Source organism: Copadichromis virginalis, unplaced genomic scaffold (assembly GCF_057382275.1).
Source record: "Copadichromis virginalis isolate Kocher_CV1m ecotype Utaka unplaced genomic scaffold, C_Virginalis_male_GT1.1 unmapped_scaffold_1, whole genome shotgun sequence".
Taxonomy (NCBI): Eukaryota; Metazoa; Chordata; class Actinopteri; order Cichliformes; family Cichlidae; genus Copadichromis; species Copadichromis virginalis.
Window position 1 is genome coordinate 7,554,352 of NW_028188589.1, and position 20,454 is coordinate 7,574,805.

The 20,454-nt window shown below is 43.0% G+C and overlaps 1 protein-coding gene across 1 annotated transcript; it reads right to left on the reverse strand.

Moving 5' to 3' along the window:
* Window positions 1–1,872: 1,872 nt before the first annotated feature.
* Window positions 1,873–16,561, reverse strand: LOC146679712 (protein NLRC3-like). The gene is made up of 6 exons (XM_085450129.1): window positions 16,492–16,561; window positions 14,569–16,363; window positions 13,482–13,655; window positions 13,041–13,208; window positions 4,087–4,133; window positions 1,873–3,938 (listed from the first exon to the last, which is right to left on the reverse strand). The coding sequence occupies exons 1-6, from the start codon at window positions 16,526–16,528 to the stop codon at window positions 3,394–3,396; spliced, it is 2,766 nt and encodes a 921-aa protein (XP_085306255.1). The 5' UTR covers window positions 16,529–16,561; the 3' UTR covers window positions 1,873–3,393.
* Between the last annotated feature and the right edge of the window lie 3,893 nt (window positions 16,562–20,454).

Here is a 20,454-nt window from a genome sequence, read left to right on the forward strand (position 1 = left end):
CCTAAATGAGTTCACTTTGTGGCTGCCAGGTTGGGCAGAAGTACCTGTCCCCTGTTAGGCTTAGCAAGGTTCTCCAGGAGTTTCTCCATGGGTAGAGCTTCTAGCTCCTGCAGCACATCTGTGGCCGTGCAGGCTGCCACTTTCTTGGTTGCTCTTTTTACCCCACTGGTGGATGAGCTGCAATGGTCTCCATTTGTCCCATATGTCTTTACTTCTTCTTCTTCTTTTGCATATTAAACACATTATTCTGTTTCTATGTATTTGCTATGATTTGCTATTTGTTAAGTAACATTGCTTCACTCACTATGCCGGGTTTGTGTGTGGAAGCATTCAGTTGCTGGCAAATCAAACATTCTGCAAATGAAGCTGAATACTCAGTTACATGTTTCTTTACATCTTATTATGTTACAGATTAAGTCATTTGTTCTTACTTTGTTTGTCTTTTCAGTCTTCATGAGGGTCAGGTGTGGGGAAACGCCCGCCCGGCATTTCCTCATTTTAAAGTCCTGCTGATGTCACACATGACATCAGCAGGTCAAACCAAGTGGAGGGGTTTGTTTGTCCATAGAGATGCTTCCTTTTGTTTGTTTTAAGGTTTAAATGGATTTGTTGAATGTGTTTCTTTTCATCAATACTGCCATTTAGTTGTGTAAATGTGCATGTTAGAAGTGTGAAGAGGTTTTGTGTTGAGAAATGTATAGAAACCAATCATTTACTGACAGCATGTCTGATGGAAATAAGTGCAGATTATGTATGAAGTCTAACTGCACACAGTAACTGTGTTACAATAAGGACTTAACAGCGCCCTCTGCTGGAGTGTTTCAGTACTGCGTTAACTAGAATACACCACCTCCTCCTCACACCACCTGCTACAGCTCTACTCTTCTATGACTACAGTCATCCACAGCACTGATGTGAGGTCACATGGTTCATATGTAAGGAGCACAGCTGACCTCAGGTCAGTTTAATGACTGTGAGCAGCAGCTGTGTTATTGTCACTGTGACAGGGAGACACTCTCAGACACAGCGCTCATGTCAGCTTGCTCTCATGCAGGAGGATCAGGAGCTCCATGTTTGTCTTTCTGTTTGAATCATGATGTGTTTGTGCCATCAGAGTCTGTCATGAGTACTCAGGGTTTCACAGCAGCTCTTCTGGATGCTGACGAGGACTCCAACCTCATGTTTCACCTCTCTGAGCTTCTGATGTCTGTGAACACTCGTGTTTCTTCTCTGGGCTCATCTGGACAAAAACACCTTTCTGTGTTTGGCTGCAGCCTCATTCTGACTGACAGGAAGTGTGTTATCCATGAGCTGCACTTCTGTGAGGAAGTTTCCTGCTGTGTTTCCTGTCTGTGGACAAACACGAGTGTTCCAGCTGAGGACTTGGTTCCTTCCACCTGTCCATACAGGACATCACGCTGTCTGCAGCTCTGTAAATGCAGCTCCAGGTCCTTCCACGTGCTGCTCTGTATTTGTGCAGTTTGTAGTGTGTCCTGGGAAACGTAGCACACATGGTGTTCTTCTGCTGTTTCCTCCTTTCACTGAGTGTGAAACACTGACGCTGTGCTGTTGTTCACAGAGGGGAGCTGATTCTAGCTGCAGCTGGACTCTGTCATCTAACTGAATGTGTTGGTGCTGATCACGGGGCTCTGAGGGGGGAGCAGCAGGAGGACTCTGGATGCTGACGTCAGTGTATCTGTGGAAGCTCCCACAGCGTGTCTGTCATTCAATATTGTGCTGTATATTGTATCTATGCAAAGATGAACAGACTGTGTGTTCACTGGTCTCTGTGCTGCAGCTCTGATGTCATCATCACTCCCTCCTCCACCCTCAGCAGTCCCAGCATGCTGCTGTGGTGCACCCCACCCTCACTCTACACCTGAGCCACAGACCACACCCTCCACCTCAATATACACCACAGTTTTCTCTGCTGTGGAAATGAGATCAGGAGGAAATCATCATTATTATTATTTAATAAACGCTCACATTAATGTGGGCTTATTTGTTTCATATTAGAAACATTAGTTGAGTGTTTTTAGTATAAAATGGTCAAAGTCCCTCTTTTTGCTCCTCCCCTCACCTGTGGATGGACGCTGCTGTTACCGTGGTGACAGCTTGGATGTGTTTCAGTCCTGCCTGGTTATCACTGCAGGAATCTTTCACATTTATTACAGGTAATAACTCTGATTTTTCTGTGTATTATGAACCAAATGTATCCTGATACACACAGAGATGGATGAGCAGAGGTTGTTTTTGCAGTTTATGTAGTTACTATGGACTTAATGCATACATATTATTAAAATTAGGGCTATAACAGTTGTATTGATGTATAGCAACTTGAAATGCTCCCACAAATGGCTCCACAGCATGTAAAAATATAACAAAAGCTCTGGCGGACTTGGTTCTGTGGTCAGTCTTAAAGGGTGAAGTTAAACTCTGTAATCTTCACTGTGTCACAGAGTTCAGTGAGTCCCGTTATTCACAGTATCAATCAGATCATCAGAGAACAGCTGATCAGCAATCAGTGGTGCCAACAGCGCCTCCTGTGGTGAGAGGATGCAATAATGCAATGTAGCATTTTTCCACTCAACACTTGCAGTCATGGAAACTGTCTGTTGGATCTGTGTGACGTTGCTTTCTTGGTTAGAGTTCCTCACAAATGTCCAGATGATTCTTCTAATGAGGCGTCGACCATGTTTGCAGCTCTTTGGAAGAAAACGTCGCCCTTTGCCATCCTTACTTTTCTTTGACTTCTTCAAATGCAGCTGAACTCCAGCTGGTATTTTCTTGGACTTTGCAGCTGTTTCTGGTCATCAGTTCATTCCTGCAAACCTCTGAAGCTGAACAACAATGATGCTGCATTGCTGGCTGATCCCAAAAGGTTGATTCTGTTCATCTGGACGTTTTCAGAAACGTTTGCTCACTGATCAGGTGACTTCTTCAGTCTCAGCTGACTGCAGCTTTACAAGCTTACAAACAGCACATTTGCACAATGACTGAAAGCAGCAGCACCTGATATATATGATACTAATATAATACATATACATATATAATCCATACTAATGATGAAGGAACTGAGCTCACAGTCCATTGTTCATTCAGTGAACTACTCAGTTTATTTTGGGCCTCAGAAATGCTCACTCTGTTTGTACATCACTGTCAGCAATAGACTCATTCTGCTGTGTGGACAGGAACACATGTGACATCACTTCCTGTTTGTTTGTGACTGAAGAAGTTTACAAGGAATCATTTAGAAGAGTTTCAAACATCAACTGATTGAATCCATGAATCTGAAAACGTGTTTGTGAGTGAAAGAGACAGACATGTACAGACTGAACTATCTGTTCAACAGTCAGAGTGTTTCTGTAACAGGAGACACTCTTTACACTCCACTCAGCACAGGGACACTGAGGAACCACGAGACCAGAGTCTAAAACCAGGATAAAGAGTTTGAGTGAATGTGGTGTTGAAGGTGTGGAGGTGGATCAGAGTGTCAGAGGAGACTCTGTAGAAGGACAGAGTGCCAGCAGGACAGTCCACATACACTGCTGCTCTGTTAGAGACAGAGGAGGAGGAGGAGGAGGAGGAGGAGATGGATGTTACTCTGTTATTGTGCCAGACATAACGAGGACCATCATCAGTGCACTCCAGACTCCAGGACTGATCATTGTTTCCAAACACACAGTCATCTCTGCCTCCTTTCCTTCTGATGCTTCTGTAACTCACTGATATAAAAACGCTTCCTCTCCACTCGACCTCCCAGTAACAGCGACCAGTCAGACCATTTCTACACAGCAGCTGATAATTAAAACCATCAAATCTGTCTGGATGATCAGGATATGACTGAACCTCCTTCACACGTGTCACCTTCCTGTTGTTGTCAGACAGTTGGAGCTTTGTGTGCACTGTGTTTGTGTCAATTGTGAGTTGACAGGAATCTGATGGAGAGAACAAACACAATCCAGCTGCAGTTATTGATCCATCATCTGTTCATTGATTGACACTTTGATGATGACTCCTGACATGATGAAGATGGTTGAATGTGTGCTGCTTTGTTTTCATGAATCCCATTAAAAACACACTTACACTTCCTCAGACCTGGTCTCAACCATCGGACTCCAGCAGGCTCCACCCTGAAAGGAGGAGGGGGGTCAGAGCAGCACAGTCAGCATGCACACATGGACATTACATGGCTCTCACACACACACTGTTACACACTGAGCTCAAAGCTCGGCTCCACTGTTTTATTCAAAGAAATCTACATTTATTTATCAGCACATTTAAAAACAGCTTGAGCCAAAGTGCTGCACAGAGTAGAGAGAAAATAGGAAACATACACAGTAATGACTATAAAGACTGGTCAGGATTGAAAGCTACAGAGTACAAATGTGTTTCCAACCGGCTTTTAAAAATGTCCAGTGTTGGTGACGACCTGATGTGAAGGGCGACTGTTCCAGAGTTTGGCTGCAGCCATCGATAAAGCTCACCTCTGTTTTTACGTCTAGTTCTGGTCAGAAGCTGCTTATCTGCAGACCTGAGGGCTCCACTTGGATTCTTTTGTTAAAGAGAGATAAGATGGAGCCAATCCATTCACAGATTTAAAGACAACCAGATCTGGAAGTGGATTCTACCACGTACTGGTAACCAGTGGAAAAAGCTGGTGATGGGTCGTCTAGCACAGACCCACCGCTGGAACCAGACAATTGATGAGGGAGAGAACTGTGACAGCGCCGTTCCTTCACTTGACCTCAGTCGCTCTCGTCTGCTCCCTCGTAACACTGCTCTTTATTGAGCTTACATGAATATGCACAAGTTCATTATGACGTCTTACACAGGTATGAACAAAGAGTACCAGTCTGTGCATAGTGTGTGTGTGTGTGTGTGTGTGTGTGTGTGTGTGTGTGTGTGTGTGTGTGTTCCAGATGTGACCCTGTGACCCCAAAGCTGGTGCTAAGAGTCCAGCGGTCCCCCTAACAAAGGGCTCTTATACTTAACCAGACACAGAGTAGGTGTCCTCCTACACCAGGGGTCTCAAACTCGTGGCCCGCGGGCCTATTGCGGCCCGCAGGACGATAGTTTTTGGCCCCACCTTAATATGAAAATGTAATGTTAGTTTGATAATGTATGACACTTTACAGTGTTGTGGGCGGAGCTGAATTAACCCACCAATCAGGGTGGGATATGGATCTCAGGGGACACCAGCCGGGCTTGATGCAAGCAGGGAAACATTTCTCAATGAGTCAAAGTTCCAGCAGCGTTGCCCTGGAGTGTTTCTTTCTTTCCTGTGCCTGGCTGGCTTCCTCCTTTCTATTGGGCAAACGCCGACATTCGCCCCAGCGCGCTGCGTTCACAACACTTCAAAAAAAGTTGTTTTTTTAAGTTGCTGCCCAGCGGGACATTATACGTATATAGATTTATACACACGTCAGTGGGATTTAAAGTTATTTTTCCACAGAGAGAGATCTCATATTAACTCTCACAGTGATGCGTAGGCGGCGGGATAAAAGAAAAGTCATGAACTCAATGCAGCCCAATTTAGTCTGCAGTCACATAGCGACACCTGTTCATCGGCAACAACAGTCCCCGGTAACCCGGACTAATTATAGGGTCGCACCGTAATTTGTGGCTCCATGTTTTTATTTGCATCACTGCGTTTGCATTGCAGCAAACATGAACATTACATATATTTCAATATAATGTAAAAGCAGTCAAAACAACTAACATCAGAAACAGCTGATGTTATTTGTTATATGTCACGGTGTCATTTCCGCTTCTTTCTCCTGTAACAACAGCCCGGCGCCGTGAGCAGTCACCTTTTTTGCGCTCGCTATCCCTGCACTTTCTACCATCTGCAAACGCCACGGTGTTCGTGTCGTCATGAAAGACATGAACATCGAGCGTAAAAACAAAGGAGACTGCTACCGGCTTTTTATCTGCTGATCGCCGTGCTACGGTTGCAAGAAAAAGAAGCAGAAATGACGTTCTCTACGCGTTGAGACGTTCCCCGTCCGTCGGCTAAACGCTTGATTGAAACTTCAATGCGACAGTGACACCAAGTAGAATTATAAATGTCACATAGCCCCAAACATGTCTTTTTCAAAGCCTGCGGTGAAGAGAAAGGTTGGTGATGAGCACCGACAATTTCAGGAAAAGTGGGAAATGCAATATTTCTTTGTTGAGCACAGGGGCACCCCGACCTGTCTTATTTGCACAGAGAAAGTTGCGCTGCACAAGGAATACAATTTGAAACGTCATTACACAACTAGACATGCTGAGCTGGATGCAAAATACCAGGGAGACGAGAGAGCGAACCGGGTTGCCAGTCTTAAAACAGATCTACTGAGGCAGCAAGATTTCTCCAAGAAAGCAACCAAAGAGAATAATGCAGCAGTCGGAGCCACGTGGTTAGTGAGATGATTGCTAAAGCAGGGAAGCCATTCACAGAAGGTGCATTTGTCTAAAAGTGCATATTGCAGGCTGCAAATATAGTCTGTCCGGGAAAGAAAGGTCAGTTTAGCAACATCAGCCTTTCTGCCAACACCGCAGCAGATCGCATTTCTGACCTGTCAAGTGACATTTATGACCAACTGTGTGAGAAAGCCAAATGTTTCAGTGTATACTCAGTCGCTCTTGATGAGACCACAGACATCACCGACACTGCCCAGCTCCCAATGTATGTCCGTGGTGTTGATGACAGTTTTGAAGTGATGGAGGAGCTGCTCACAGTAATTCCAATGCATGGCCAGACCACCGCTCAGCAGATATTTACAAGCTGTGTGATGCCATTGAGAATGTTGGTTTGCCATGGAAGAGGTTTGTTGGAATAACAACAGATGGAGCGCCATCAATGACAGGGAGGAAAAATGGACTGGTGGCACAAAACAAACTGGAAGAGGAAGGCGTGGAGGAGGCCATTGCTCTGCACTGCATCATCCATCAGCAGGTCCTTTGCAGCAAATGCCTGAAGTTTGACAATGTGATGTCTATTGTTGTGAAATGCATCAACCAAATCAGATCCAGGGGCTTAAAGCACCGAAGGTTCTGTGCTTTTTTAGAGGAAATGGAGTCAGAATATGGGGATGTGCTCGACTTCACTGAGGTACGTTGGCTCAGCAGGGGAAATGTATTAAAGAGACTTTTTGAGTTGAGAGCAGAAGTGAAGCCTTCATGGAGAAGGATGGAGTTAGTGTTCCTGTGCTAACTGATCCCAAATGGCTCATGGACTCAGCTTTTCTTGTTGATATGACACATGAGCTTAATGTACTGAACAAGACGTTACAAGGCCAGGGGCAACTTGTCAGTGCTGCCTATGACAACGTGAGAGCATTCTCCACAAAACTGGCGCTCTGGAAAGCTCAGCTCTCTCAGACAAACCTTTGCCATTTCCCAGCATGCAAGGCACTCGTGGATGCAGGCACACCATTCAGTGCTGACGAGTATGTTGATGTCATTTTGAGGCTACAGGAGGAATTTGATCACAGATTTGCTGACTTCAAGACACACAGAGCCACCTTTCACATTTTTGCGGACCCCTTCTCCTTTGATGTGCAAGATGCTCCTTCTGTGCTTCAAATGGAGCTCATTGAGCTGCAGTGCAACTCTGAACTCAAAGCAAAGTTCAGGGAGGTGAGTGGAAAAGCAGACAAGCTTGGACAATTTTTGAGAGACTTGAGCCCTAGTTTCCCTCGGCTTTCCCGAATGTTCAAGCGGACCATGTGCCTTTTTGGTAGCACATACTTGTGCCAAAAGCTCTTCTCCACTTTGAACTTCAATAAGTCCAAGTACAGGTCCAGACTTATGGATGATCATCTTCAAGACATACTGAGGGCCGCAACTGCTTCCTCCCTCAGGCCAAATCTGGCTCGGCTATGCGAGAGGAAACGCTGCCAGGTCTCTAGCAGCAAGGAGTAGGCAAGAGAAGCCATGTTCAGAAGAACAGTTCATTTTCTACAGTGTTCCATTCATGTTCAGAAGAAGGTTATAGAACTGTTAATACAGACATTTCAATCTAAATACAGCAGATATAGAAGACTGAAAGAAAAACACAAGTTCACTGACTAAAAATATCTTATTATTGTTTTATTTATGTATTACAGATTGATTTATTTTCTTATTAATTCTTAATTTGTTTATTTATTTTTCATATTTTGTATTAAAAAATAAAAATAAAGAGATTTGAGAGGATTGGAATTTTTTTAACCATGCCTTTCTTGTGGAAAACCTAATGCGGCCCAGCCTCACCCAGACTCTGCCTGCAGCGGCCCCCAGCTAAATTGAGTTTGAGACCCCTGTCCTACACCATAAATCAGTAAGAGAGGGTACGACCTCTCTCATGGCCCCAAGTGGTGTGTGCATGCCAGAGCACTCTGGAAGGCACACAGAGTCTTTACAGACTACTAAGGATCAAACCTCTATCATCATGCAATCGATTATACAACTCTAAGCATATATGAGTAAATATTTCTAAGCATAAATGACAATCAACAATATAAACCTTACAGCTGGTTTTAATAACAGAATTCATTTGTTTCTCAAATGAGAAAGAGCTATCGAGAAACACTCCTAAATCTTTAGTTCTGAACTTTTCCAGTGGGCCAAGGTCAACATTATCTGCTAATGCTAAATAGCATTAGTTAATAACGGCAGCCTAATTTGATGTGAATTAGCATTATGCACTAATGCTAACACTTTTTAACAATGTGAGTAGCTAATGCTAACACTATTTCCCTTAACTTTATAACATTGTGAACGGCTAATGCTAACACTCTTTTCCCTAGCATTATAACATCTGAGCTGCTAATGCTAAGTAGGCCGCCATTAGCACCTACGTCTATCCATCCATCCATCCATTCGCTTCCGCTTATCCTTTTCAGGGTCGCGGGGGGCGCTGGAGCCTATCCCAGCTGTCATAGGGCGAAAGGCGGGGTACACCCTGGACAGGTCGCCAGTCTGTCGCAGGGCTAACACACAGGGACAGACAACCATTCACACTCACATTCACTCGCACATTCACACCTAGTGGCAATTTGGATTATCCAATTAACCTATCCCCACAAGCTGCATGTCTTTGGACGGTGGGAGGAAGCCGGAGTACCCGGAGGGAACCCACGCAAACACGGGGAGAACATGCAAACTCCACACAGAAAGACCCCGGCCTGATGGTGGAATTGAACTCAGGACCTTCTTGCTGTGCGGCAACAGTGCTAACCATCGTGCCACCGTGCTGCCCACCTACGTCTAATTTAAGGCAAATACGCATTAGAACCTAATGCTCATATCGTTTTCCTTTGCTTTATAGCAATGTGAGCAGCTACTGCTAAATAGCATTAGCTAATAACAGCAGTCTAATTTAATGCAAGTTAGCATCATTTGCATTATAACGATGTGAGGAGTTAATGCTAAGTATGCTGCCATTAGTGGCTAATTCTAATTAGGGGTGAATAATTATTACAAGCTAATGCTAATATCGTTTTCTCTTCCCTTTTAACAATGTGAGCAGCTAGTGCTAGGTAGGCTGAAGCTAGCAGCTAATGCTAAAGCTAAAGATAATTTGATGTGAATTAGCATTACATTAGTGAGGAGTTAATGCTAAGTAGACTGCCATTAGCAGGTAATGCTAATTTAAGGTTAATAGGAATTGGCATCTAATGCTAATACCATATTTTCTTGCTTTAACCCTTTAAAACTGGTCAGAGTGGGCACACTCCGTTTTGCGCAACTATTTTTAAATCCCGGTAGCACTGTAATCACGTGAGCTAGCGCAATAATTTTTTTTGCATATGAAACCTGAGGAGTTGTATTTACATCTTATGCCATCAGCTTGTCCTAGGTTACAGTTTCCTTCCACATATGCTTAGGACTCATATTGCTCTGCTGGAAATAGTTTATTTTGATGCATATGCTGTTATTTTGCAAATTTGCAGTATAATATTTATTTTCGTTTTTCCTGCAGTATATAAAAATTGGTGTATTTCAAAAATAAAACTATGAAGGCACTCAAAATAAATTTCCTGAGGTGGGAAACTATTTTGTGCAACTTTTTTGTATTTACAGTTTTGAGGGATAAGCCTCTTAAATTTCTCTAACTAGAAATATATGTTAAAAAAACAAAAACGATTTTCAATTTTTTTGTAGTTTATTGCACTTTTTTGCAATTTATGTAATTACTATGCACTTAATACATACATATTATTAAAATTTAGGCTGTAATGGTTGTATTGATGTATAGCAACTTGAAATGCTCCCAAAAATGGCTCTACAGCATGTAAAAATATAATATAAGCTCTGGCGGACTTGGTTCTATGGTAGGTCTAAACGGGTTAAATCAATATCAGTAGCTAATCCGATTGTTCAGTCTGACGTCAGGTGAAGTCATTTTTATGCATTTAAGAGCTGTGTTGAATTCAACATTACAAACTGAACATTAGAACTATCCTCTTCTCCAGGATTTTCCTGATTTAACATTTCAATATGACATTTCCAGCGCTTTGTTTTCTCTGCTCACAGACAAAACAGATACACGCATGTATATACAGCCCACGTCCAGCTCTGCATGCACTCCTGCTCCATTTCTATAGAGAATAAACAACGTAACACAATCATTCTCCATTGTTTTCAACTCAACCAGCTGCATTTAATGAAGGAGTTTGAATTTACTTTACAACAGCTGCTGTTGTTTCCTGTCTGCATTCATGTTCTTAACTGTACTCCACACATTCTGAACTGGTGTACCGTAATTGTCGGGCTATAAGCCGCTACTTTTTGCACAAGCTTTGAGCCCTGCGGCTTTTAGTCAGGTGCGGCTTTTCTATGGATTGTCCATGAGCGGATTTGTTTTGTTTGTTCCGCTGTTGTACGGCACTACGTTGCCTGGCGGAAGGATCGGGGTTCAAGAGTGGTATGTTGGTCACATGTCCATCCGTCAGGCAACGTAGTGCAGTACGAGGTAGCGCGAAAAACAAACTTCAAAGTAGCGCTACCCGTTCAGCTGGAGGCCTGGATGATGAGCGGCGATAAACTTGCAAAAAGCAAGTTATGCCCAACTCCACCATTGGATTCTGACAGCGTGGAAAAGTGTGAAAACATCCACGATCACCAACAGATTTCGAAGGGCTGAATGCTGCATGATGGAGAGGAGGACACCGCCACGGCCCTTCTGAGGGTGTTCGACTCTGACACTGACAACGAGGATTTCTTTGGTTTTGAAAGTGACAACGAAAGAAAGAAGCTGAGAGTGGATGATGAAGCCACCCTGAGCCTGTTTGTTTCCGACACTGGAGGAGAGGACTTTGGTGGTTTTAGTGCGCAGGAAGATGGTGGTGAATGACTGACTTTTCTTCTTGTTAAAGCCGTGTCACTGCACCTGAGCCTAAAAGGTAGTCCGAATCAATTGTTCTGGTGTGCTGTAGGTTACTGTTATGTACTACATTTGTTACTCATTTATGAAGCACAGTACATGTTTTGTACTTGTAATTACCGCTACTTGTACATATACCTAAAAAGTTATGCAAATATGTACCATAACTTGTTTTTCAAAATATTAATAAAAGGGGTGTGTCTCCAAACAGCCATCTCTTTCCTGACAATTCGCTTTGTGCATATTCTCTTACATATGATAAGTCAACATTGAAACACCTGCGGCTTTTAGTCAGGTGCGGCTAATGTATGTACAAAACAGGATTTTCCCCTGATTTTAGCTTGTGCGGCTAATATTCAGGTGCGCTCTGTAGTCTGGGAAATACGGTAGTTCTTCCTAAAGTACTGCAGTATTCCTGCCAGTACATCCTTTTAGTTTTCCTAACTGTTTCCTCTGATGCTCGTTGCTATTCTTTCCTCAATGCAAATTCATGCTAAGCTCCTTCATATCCATCCCTGTTTCTAAACCTGTAATAATTGCTTTAATGTGTCTTTGGCCTAATTATGAGTCTGTCCATATGTTTGTAGTTCCCCACTTGCTTTGGTTTCTTAGCTCTGATTCTCTCAAATTTATCCTTGAAATCATTTACTGGCATCTCTCCCTCTCACTCCCACTATCCCCAGAACACCAGAGTATTCATCTCCTGGTTTATCCTATGGCCTCTTTGCATTTTCTCCAATCATCCCTGTTTCTAGAGTCTCACCCCATCTGCAGGCAGTCCAAGAGAAACTGCCTCTGCCATTTTCTTCTTCTTAATCTTTGATTTTTCTCTTCACTTTCTCCATTGGGTCTTCTTAGACGCACTTTCCAGAAAGCAGCAACATTTTTTGTGCCCCATTTTTCAAATTGTGCATCTTACTTCAGCTTAATGTGTTTCCTGTTTTGTTTTTACACAGGTCATGTAAAAGAAATCCTACCAGAGGCTCGACAAAGCTGAACTGAAAGACAGCACGGGCAATAAATCAGAGCAGCACAGAACTTAAGCTCATGGTCCATAGAAGCTGGGCTCTACAGGTGTACCAGGACAAGCTTAGTGTAAGTCCCTCGAAAAAGTTTCACTTGTGCTGTTTCGGTGTAAATTACTGGTTTGTTTGAACAATTTCATCAGCTGAACCATAAATACTCCAAAACAATTTCTTTGTGACTCAGTGTGATTTTTCATTTTGTAATATTAGCATGTCAAACTCTACATTCTCTACACAGATGAGAAATGAAGTGTATTTAATAATAAAAGTTATCTCTCAGAGACAAAGTTAGTGTCTCATTCAGGTCTGTATCTGAGTAGCCTCAGACACATGCAGTGCTCATATTTTCTGTTTTGTGTGTCACTCAGACCTCTTCCTGACAGGGGCAGCAATTTCATTTAAAGTCCCATTCACTGATACAGGCTGCTGGAGCTCCAACCAGGAGGGTACACACATGATCCAGGGAAAAAAATTATATATGGTCTCTTAGATAAATATTAAGAGGTCCTGTGTTTTACTAAAAAATCAAAGTAGTAAAACACAGGACCTTTGGGTTAGATATAAGGTGATTTGACAAATCATGTCTGTTGTAAATGAGTAAGCCATTTATCGACCTGACTCAGGTTTTAAATCATCATCAGAAAAGACTGAATCCTGACCTGAGAATTGTACACTTTGGACTCTCCACTGCAGAAAATAGAAGCTTCAGTCCTGAATCCTGCAGGTTGTTGTTACCCAGATCCAGCTCTGTCAGACGGGAGGACTGGGAGCTCAGGACTGAGGACAGAGCTTCACAGCTTCTGTCTGACAGGTTACAGCCACTCAGTCTGAAGAAAGGATGACAAGAAGACATGAAACACTTGTGTTAAAGTATATTCATGGTGCCATGAGGAGCTACTACATTTACAATATTTCAACACTGTTTCAGGACATGCTGGAATCCTTATTGCCTCATGTTACAAAAGACAAATGTGGCAGTTTACTGTGACTTGCATGGATTCATTAAAAAAACAAAACATAAACACTGTTAATTTTTTCCAAATGAAATTGATTAAATGATGTTAATTGATGAAAAAAAAATCGATATTGCTTGATCTGACCTCAGCGTTTCCAGTTTGCAGTATTGACTCTTCATCCCAGCAGACAGAAGCTTCACTCCTGAATCCTGCAGGTTGTTGTTACCCAGGTCCAGCTCTGTCAGATGGGAGGACTGGGAGCTCAGGACTGAGGACAGAGCTTCACAGCTTCTGTCTGACAGGTTACAGCCACTCAGTCTGAAATCAAGGTGGAAGGGAGACAAGATCAACCAAACAAATCAGAGCTTTATTGCTTTTTTATTGTTTTTAAGCAGAAATCAGCGAGGTGCTGCTAGATTCTGTTCCTTTGGTTTATTACCCAACAACACACACATACACTAATATTTGTGACTTTTGTAATAGTAGCATTTACAATGCAAAGCAACAGCGATCACAGATTGAAGGGGCCTGAATAAAACTACAATGCAGTGATTTTTAAGATGACCTGTTCTTCCAATTTCCAACAACAGATTTCTCCAACCTTACAGTTAAAAATAATTCTTTATCTCATACTGAATCTTGGTGCAACTCCCCCCAGTTTATTAAAATGAAGAGGTACTGAAGTTGCTGTAAGTGATGTGTGATGCCACTGATTTCCTTTCTGATCCAATACAAAGTAAAATTCAGGCTGGTATCTGCGATACTGATGAAAACTATTCCTTCAGAATCAATACAAGACATCATAAGAAAATATGATGTTTTGTATAACATAAAAAGCCTGAATTTTAAAATATTCAGTTAATAATCAAAAACAGATGTGACTGAAAATAATAAAACTGAGAAACATTTTATGGCCATTCGATCCTTTTACAACCATTGCAAGAGCTTGGTTGGCATAGCCGGCAATACGTTGGATAGTAATAAGTCCGGTGGGTGATGGGCTCCACCAGGGCTGCCCTTTGTCACTGATTCTGTTCATAAATTTTATGTTTAAAGGCTGTATCAAAAGTTCATTCAAGTTACAATATTGTGGTCAAAAGTTCTCCTTTTTTCTTTTATACTATACAACTACGCTGTCTCATGGTTTTAGGACATGGATCTGTCATGGAAGAAATCTATGACCACTTTTAATCAACATTTTAAAAATAAACATGATCACAGATTTACTCACAGAGCCTTGTTGGAGGCTTTGACCACTGGCAGCAGCCTCAGAAGAGCCTCCTCTGAAGCAGAGTATTTCTTCAGGTCAAACACATCCAGATCTTCTTCTGATGACAGTAAGATGAAGACCAGAGCTGACCACTGAGCAGGAGACAGTTTACCTGTGGAGAGACTTCCTGATCTCAGGGACTGTTGGATCTCCTCCACTAGAGAACGATCATCCAGTTCATTCAGACAGTGGATCAGATTGATGCTTTTCTCTGCAGACAGATTCTCACTGAGCTTCTTCTTGATGTACTGGACTGTTTCCTGATTGGTCTGTGAGCTACTTCCTGTCTGTGTCAGCAGACCTCGTAGGAGAGTCTGATTGGTCTGCAGTGAAAGACCCAGGAGGAAGCGGAGGAACAAGTCCAGGTGTCCATTTGGACTCTGTAAGGCCTTGTTCACAGCACTCTGGTGGAGAGACTCTTTTTTTCTAAAAAAACTAGACCGCTTGGATGTTGTTTGTTGTTGTTCCATCAGATTGAGTCCAGAGTTGATGAAGGTCAGATGGACATGAAGAGCAGCCAGAAACTCCTGAACACTCAGATGGATGAAGCAGAACACCTTGTCCTGGTACAGTCCTCTCTCCTCTTTAAAGATCTGTGTGAACACTCCTGAGTACACTGAGGCTGCTCTGATATCGATGCCACACTCTGTCAGGTCTGATTCATAGAAGATCAGGTTTCCTTTCTGCAGCTGATCAAAAGCCAGTTTTCCCAGAGACTCCATCATCTTCCTGCTCTCTGGACTCCAGTGTGGATCTGTCTCAGCTCCTCCATCATACTTGACCTTCTTCACTTTGGCCTGAACCACCAGGAAGTGGATGTACATCTCAGTCAGGGTGTTGGGCAGCTGTCCTCCCTCTCTGGTTTCCAGCACATCCTCCAGAACTGTAGCAGTGATCCAGCAGAAGACTGGGATGTGACACATGATGTGGAGGCTTCGTGATGTCTTGATGTGGGAGATGATGCTGCTGGCCTGCTCCTCATCTCTGAATCTCTTCCTGAAGTACTCCTCCTTCTGTGGGTCAGTGAACCCTCTGACCTCTGTCACCATGCCAACACAGTCAGGAGGGATCTGATTGGCTGCTGCAGGTCGTGTGGTTATCCAGAGGTGAGCAGAGGGAAGCAGTTTCCCCCTGATGAGGTTTATCAGCAGCACATCCACTGAGGTGGACTTTCTAGGGTCAGTTAGGATTGTAGTTTTGTGGAAGTCCAGAGGAAGTCGACACTCATCCAGACCATCAAAGATGAACACAACCTGGAAGTCTTCAAAGCTGCAGATTCCTGCTTCTTTGGTTTCAGTAAAGAAGTGATGAACAAGTCCCACCAAGCTGAACTTTTCCTCTTTCAGCACATTCAGCTCTCTGAAAGTGAATGGAAATATGAACTGGATGTCCTGGTTGGCTTTGTCTTCAGCCCAGTCCAGGCTGTATTTCTGTGTTAAGACTGTTTTCCCAATGCCAGCCACTCCCTTTGTCAGCACTGTTCTGATTGGTTCGTCTCTTCCAGGTGAGGCTTTAAAGATGTCTTCTTGTCTGATGGTTGTTTCTGGTCTGTCTGGTTTCCTGGATGCTGTTTCAATCTGTCTGACCTCATGTTCATCATTGACCTCTGCAGTCCCTCCCTCTGTGATGTAGAGCTCTGTGTAGATCTGATTCAGGAGGGTTGGGTTTCCTGCTTTAGCGATGCCCTCAAACACACACTGGAACTTCTTCTTCAGGGTGGATTTAAGGTTACGGTGACAAACTGCAGCTTGAAGTTCTGAATGAGAAGAAAAATAAACACTCAATTCCAAAAAGAACTAATCTTTAAAACATGTTGCTCCATCTTCCATCTCTGGAAAATGTTCATTTATCCAGCAGCTTAAATCTTTAGATAAATCCTCTTACTGCTCTGCAGACGGTCAGCCAGCTCCTCCTGCTTCATTCTCCTCAGGAAGTCCACTGTGATCTTCACAAACGCCTCTCTGCTACTGCTCCTCTGACTCTCTAAGCATTCTGGGTAATCTGGACTCAGAACCTTCTGGATCTTCTTCAGCTCGTTCTTCACAAAAGTGATGATGTTGTCCTCCAGCAGCTGGAACAGAATATTTATGAATGAGCCAATCAGACTGAAATCATGGAGCCAAACATCAGATCCATGTTGGACACACTGACGATCCACTGGTCTACAAAGAGCAGCATGGAGATGACTGTGAACAGAACAGATGTAACAGTAGTTGTTGTACATGTACAGACCATAAATATGGAGTCCAGCTGTGTTTGATGCTGCTGGGCAGACTGACCACTGGGAACCTCTGAGCTCTGCTGCTCCACTCTGTGGAGGAACCATGAAGGATTAGATCAACACAGGATAAAGATCCAGGAGTTTCTGCTCAAATAACTTCATCTGAATCAAGTCTGTCAAGTTTTAAACTCTCAGATTGTGAACATATCAGTAATTTTCAGTCTGTTTTCATGGACGTCCTTTCAGTGGTGATGTCAGGGATGATTTTGAAGAAGCTCATCAAACTGAACCATCAGCAGATCACTGCTCCAAAACCAGAACATGATCCGAGTCTCCCTCCACCACCAGAACACCAGCTTTACTAACGTGGTAGATCAGTGTAGTACAGATCAATAACTGATGAGTCATTTGATCAAAATCACTGAGTGCTTCACGTCTGACCCTCTGATGCTTCTGTAGACATTTTGCATATTTAATGAATGTCTGACAGTTTTACATTCATTCTATGAACACAGTGGAAATGTTGTGTTATAGTCTCCATGTTGTTTCCAGCATCATAAATTCTTCAGTTCAGAAAATTAGATTCTTTCTTCACAGCTGAAAAACAACAACATTTATTCTCTATTGAAATCTGCATCGTCCACTCCAAAGGTCACAATCTGAAGGTAACATCTGGTTTTGTTCCCTGTGGTTAACTCTGAGCATCAGTATGGTGGGATTTATCCACTACATCCACACCACTGTGGTTCAGTGTTGTCCTGATGGAGTAACAGCAGCCAGTATGATCCAGGCTTTAGCTGCTGGGTCTCTGTGTGACCTCTCAGACTGTTTAACAGATCAGACACAAAGAGAATCAGAGCAGCTCTGTTCTTTAAAGACAAACATGAACCCACTCAGGTCACACTTTCCCCACAGATATGAGCATCACTGTCCTCAAACAGCAAATGACCAAGTCGAACATTTGGATCTTTTCTCTTTCATTGTTTTCTTTTTAATGAATCTTTGTAACAATCTGAGGATGTTTCAGGTCATATTTATCCAGGAAACACAAACATGTAAAGGAGTCATCACAGCTCTCTGACCTCGTTGCTCCAGGTTCACCACTGAAGAATGGATTTCCACCTTTGGACCGGTCACTCCTCACAGACGGACAGCTGGACCCTGCAGACTGTGACCTCTGACCTCTGCAGACACAAACATGATTGAAGCAGCTGTGATCACACAGACTGCAGATAATGCAGCTGTTTCCTGTCAGTAACATCCTCTTAGATTAGAGTTCAGCTTTTTACAGGAAAACTGGACAAAACTGATTTTTGTTACAAACTCATTTTCATTTCCTCTCAGCTCACAAACACAGTCAGACAATCAACCAGAGTCAACACTGATTATAATGTCAGTGCAGAATTATTTCTGTTACTCAGTGAGTTCAGCTCTCTGACCTCGTTGCTCCAGGTTCACCACTGAAGGCTGGAGGTTGACGTTTGGACCAGTCACTCCTCACAGACGGACAGCTGGACCCTGCAGACTCTGCTCTGTCCTCCTCTTCCTCCATCATCATCTTCAGTCAGTCTGAGAGGTAAACCACAAACACTCAGTGAGTTCACATTAACAGGAGGAACTGAGTTACAGTCGCTGACCTCTGACCTGTCATGTGACCATGAAACCAGGTCAATGTGTCTGTAGGTTCAGTCATCCAGGTCATGTGATCTAAGGAGCTTGGAGAGAAAAGAGACGTCTTTAAGTTTCTGGAAGACGTTTCATCTGAGAAGCTTCTTCAGCTCTAAAACCAAACGGTGGAGAGTCCCAGATATTTAAACCTGAGAGGGAAAGAAAGCATGTCGCTGACCCACCACTGATGTTATTTCAAGGAGGAAACTGAGAGCCTTTGCACCAGGAGCACAAACATCAGCTCCAGCAATGATCCACTGATGTGTTTTTATTCCATGTATGAATGTTGTTATTGACAGAGATGACGTTTGTGTGTCAGTGATGCAGTGACTGTTGTTGTTACCTGTACAGGCTGGTTAGACTCTATGAAACAGATCATACAGATCTCTGCATGTTAGAAGAGACTATTAAAGGTCATGAATGAGACAAAGGCAGGGAGGCGTCCTTTACAGCTAAACAGCAGAGTGAGAGAACAGCCAGCACCTCTACATTTATCACATTATACAGCACATGTATGATACTGACAGGGATGAGAAGAATTTAGTGATTCTGATCCCATCATTGATATTACTTATTGATTCTCAGTAGCTCTGCTCTGACAGTCACCACCATCACTGAGCAGCATATCAAAGACATTTGTGCACATTAACTGCATGTTGTGGCTCAAATGTTTGTGCATGTTGGAGGCATTTCCTCTTTGTTGTGATCAGTGTTGGTCATTACTCAAAACAGTCATTATTACACATATTACACAGAACACTTTGATTAAAAGTAATGGAGTACGTTACTTCATTACTCCTCATAACATTACTTTGATGTTAAAATGAACAAATGAGCATGTAACAACATAAAGCTGAGGTACAGCCCCACACACCAACACAGATCCTGATGAGGTCACGTGATGTTTCTCTGAGTGTTTATGAACACAAATCAAAGATGAAACAGCACAAAGACACTTCAAAGTGATTCTACTGTAGAAACATGAACAGGTAGAAACCTGCAGCCTGACTGCTCATCACTTTGTTACCTGTTCAAGTTCAGCAGCAGCAGCTCACTTTATCACGGTGCTGGTCTGGGGTCAGTGTTTACTCAGCTTTAACCTCACTCTGGGTTCTTGGCCAGCTTAGTGTTAGCTTAGCATTAACATGCTGTCAGGTGTCTCGTGTGTAAATATTAATCACAGTGACAGTAAAGGAGGTAAAGGGCTGTGACGTCATCACGTACGCTGCGTCCTCTGTGGGCTCTGAGTGAACTCAAAGTACAAACTACAAGTACACAAACACGAACGTAGCTCAGAGTGGCGGACACACTCGGCCTCGTTGGTCCAGCTGTGAGTCCGTTACCGTGAACTATGGAGCGGCAGATTTGTGCTGAACTAAGCTGCACACAGCTGATGTTAGCCAGGAAACATTACACACTGACTTTAATGGAGAGACCGGAAATACAAACACACACAGTTTGTTGTGTGAAGAAATCAAACACGAGCTGAACAAACAGTAAAGTTCCTAAAGACAAACTGTTAAAGGAGGAAACAAAGCAAACTTACAGTTTCTTCACACACGAACAACAAGCTCCACTGCACGAAGTTCAGGAAGTGAAAGTAAACTTTGAGCAGGAAGGAAACACCCAAAGAGACGTTTGAGGACAATAAGGAGCATTGGAACACTGTGCTGTGTTCAGTTGCACCTCGGAAACTCCAAACCTCTGGCAGGCTGTGATTTATTTCTGCTGGTTTTCCTGTTTGAAGCACAAACATCCGTCATCACATGTTTAATGAAATGTTCTGAAGATGATAATAACTTGTGATTTTCTTTTGAATGAATCTTTAATCGTGTTGTAGGGCCTCTGACTCTCATGAAGATTTTCACATCAATGTGCTTTTCACAAAGATATTAACAATGAAAATGACGTGCAGCCCTGAACTACTCATGCGTTAACTCAGCGATTCCCAACCCCCG